Below are 3186 nucleotides of genomic sequence, written 5' to 3' on the forward strand. Positions count from 1 at the left end.
TGAAATGTTGCACTGGAGAAGGGTGTGGTGTTCTGTTTATGAATGAAACCCAACTACAGTCATGCTTGTAATTTATGGTACTTAAACAAAATATTTAAAAATAAAAGATACAAAAAAAGAAATTGTACAAATCTCAATTTAAAAATAAATAAAATTAAATAAAAAAATAAATAAAAATAAATATAATAAATAAATAAATAAAAATAAATAAAAAAAATAAAAATAAATAAAATTTAAAAATAAATTAAAAAAAATTTTTTTTTTAAAGAGCAAAGTTTCCTTGTTTACAGTAAAAAACACCAGCTGAACACTCAGTTTATGCCGTCCAGGTGGGGGTAAATCAATGGAAAGGCACTGTATGGCGACCGCAGAACGAGGGCAGGGAGGCCGACGTCACCGCCAGGATCGCAACAAATGTAAAAAGCGCTTTCAATAAAGAGGCATCATGGCGGCTCCTCCTGGACACATAGTTCTTTTTTTTTTTTTTTTTTTTGCTTTTCATTGGCAAAATGAGGAACTAAAATCTGGGAACTACAGAGTCACTTGGAGGGTGAGCCTGAGGGCGCTTGCTCTGGCACAGCCCCTAAAAGAAACCTGACAAAACTCATTGTGCATTACTTAGTGCAGAAACAAAGACTCAGAAAGTGCAAAGGTGACTGTGGTTTTCCCTTGTCTTCAGGAAGCAGCTCCCTGGTCACCATGCAGGGTTGCAGGCTGCTGCCCAGCCGGCCGGCTTAGGGTGCGTGGGCCTCTGGCCAGACCAGCTCTCCTAGCTCGACTCCCGGTTCTTCTGGTTCCGCATCAAGGGGCTGTGGTGACCTAGACCGCCCATGCTGTGCTGCCAGTGCCAGCAGCTCCGGCAGAAGTACTTGAAGCACACCTGGTCCCGGCAAAAGAAGGGGCCAGACTGGGAGCTGCAGATCTGGCACAAGGAGTCCTCCAGGTAAGGGTCGATCTGGATCTTCTTGTTGAATTTGGTGGTTTTGATCTCAACAAAGGCGGCGCTGACAGCTTTCAGGTAACTGCGCTGGTTGCTGAAAGTCACACGTCCGGACCCAATGGGGTACTTGTGCTTGTCGGTGTCAATGCTGGCGTACACCACACATCCAAAAAGGTCATTGAAGATGGCCACCAGTGCCTCTGCGTTGAGCATGCCATGCAGTGCACCCACGAACACAGTCCTGCTGAGGTCCAGCCTCATGGATGGGCTCCGCACAAAGCTGCTGTTGGCCACAGCCCAGGGGATCACCTGGACCTCCTTGCAGCGGGTCCTGCGGGTGGACATCTTGAAGTAGTACTCGCTCAGGCTGTCAGGGCTCAGCGGGTCATGGGAGCAGACCTGCAGCAGGGCGTGGATCGACTTCTCCAGCTCAAAGACCAGGTATACATAGCCTCTGGGTACGTTACCTTTGGGCGGGCACCGCGGGTGCTTGCCATCCTTACCAGGCCACTCCACAGTCAGAGCACCAAACACACGAAAGGTGCTAACCAACCCGGCTTCCGTGATGTCCCAGGGGACGCCTCCCAGAAACACCTTGCAGGAGTAGGTTGGGTTCTTGTAGTTACGTGGAGGAAGCTGCCCGCTCCAGGTGTATGTAGCTTCATTCACAGCTGCAGCCTGGCGGTGCAGCCTGGCCTCCCGCTCTATGTTGAAGGGGTCTTTAGGTGCCTCCAGGAGCTCCCAGGAGGGCCACATGGACGCTCCAGGCCACCTCTTGGATGCATTGGAGGAGGAGGGCGTGACAGCGGTGGTCGCGGCTAACTCCTGGTCCATCCGGGATCCGACCCTCATCTGTAAGGGGTCTCTGGGACCACCCCCAGTCAGAGACAGGAAGGGCAGAGGCGGGGAGATGCGGAGGCTGGAAATGAGATCGGAGAAGTAGTCGGAGCCAGAGCTGAAGCTGCTGGTGGTGTCCGAGTCAGAGGGGCTGCTACAGCGTGATTTCAGGTGGGCCCCACGAACAGTGGGAGACGGGAACTTGGCCACATCCAATCCCAGGGGATCCAGAGGCCGGAAACTCAAGGGGGACTTCCCCAGGGCATTGCCCAGTGGGACCTGGGGCATGCCAAGTACGGGGTGTGAGCTGCTTGAGGCTGAAGAGTCAGAGTCCTGGGTGCTCCAGGGCTGTTTCCAGCCCCTGAAGCTGAGGGCCTGCAGACCAAGGCACAGGTCGCCGGCACTGGGGAGGCCGTGGGCACTGGGCGAGGATGTGGGGAAGAGCATCTTGTAGGCTAAGTCCTTTTGTAGGAAACAGATTTTATGTTTTTCTGCTTACACGTATGAGAATTGTGATTTTCTTTACATGATTTGTGTGATTGTCACTTACTTTCTAATCCCCAGTTTTTATTCTAGTTTCTCTTGCTGAAAATTTTTTGCTGATTTTGTTCCCTATCACTGAATAATAGCCTCCATATAACACACTCAGAAATAATTGTCCAAATTTAAATAAAATCAGCAAGATATTTAAATATCATAACCATGAGTATTTAGAAACTAGCAAGCTTTTCTCAAAATATTTGTATTTTCTTATAATTCATGTTTAAAATGAGATGATATAACATAAGAATTTATTTTATAAAGCAGTGAAAAGATAAAATAAATAATAATACATTAATTTTTCTGAGATTCACAATTTCATCTACTTATTATATTAAGCTCATTTGATTAGATGTTCCAATTGATAATTAATTACATATTAATTTTTCTACTTTCCTTTATTATTTTTGGATTTGAAAATGTCACTTTTATAAATATTTTAAAATAAAAATTATGTTCACTGAATTTTTACAGAAAGATTAAGAGAGATGATTTTAAGGAGTTCAAAAGCAAGAAAATAAGAATTATAATAACTAATTGGCTGATTATAATATCATATATTTTTATTATTGCTGTAAAAGTATACAGCAATAAATAAATAAAAAATTTATTTTACTGCTTTGATTTAATAAATTTTATTTATTTGAGAATGGTAACTCACATATCAAAGTAGGACCTTGATTAAAGTATATAAGTGAATTATATCACTTTAAAAATAACCAGTGTTATTTAAAATAACCAGAGTCAACCTGACTGAAGATGTGAAGGATCTATACAAAGAAAACTACAAAACACTGCTCCAAGAAATAAGAGAGGACACGCGGAAATGGAAACACATACCATGCTCATGGATTGGCAGGATCAACATC

General features: G+C 44.2%; 1 protein-coding gene across 1 annotated transcript; it reads right to left on the reverse strand.

Moving 5' to 3' along the window:
* Nucleotides 1-269: 269 nt before the first annotated feature.
* On the reverse strand, nt 270-2227 carry LOC126026059 (cytoplasmic polyadenylation element-binding protein 1-like). Its single transcript, XM_049785776.1, has one exon. The coding sequence runs from the start codon at nt 2222-2224 to the stop codon at nt 770-772; it is 1455 nt and encodes a 484-aa protein (XP_049641733.1). The 5' UTR covers nt 2225-2227; the 3' UTR covers nt 270-769.
* Between the last annotated feature and the right edge of the window lie 959 nt (nt 2228-3186).

Source organism: Suncus etruscus, chromosome 13, assembly GCF_024139225.1.
Source record: "Suncus etruscus isolate mSunEtr1 chromosome 13, mSunEtr1.pri.cur, whole genome shotgun sequence".
In the NCBI taxonomy this organism is placed as follows: domain Eukaryota; kingdom Metazoa; phylum Chordata; class Mammalia; order Eulipotyphla; family Soricidae; genus Suncus; species Suncus etruscus.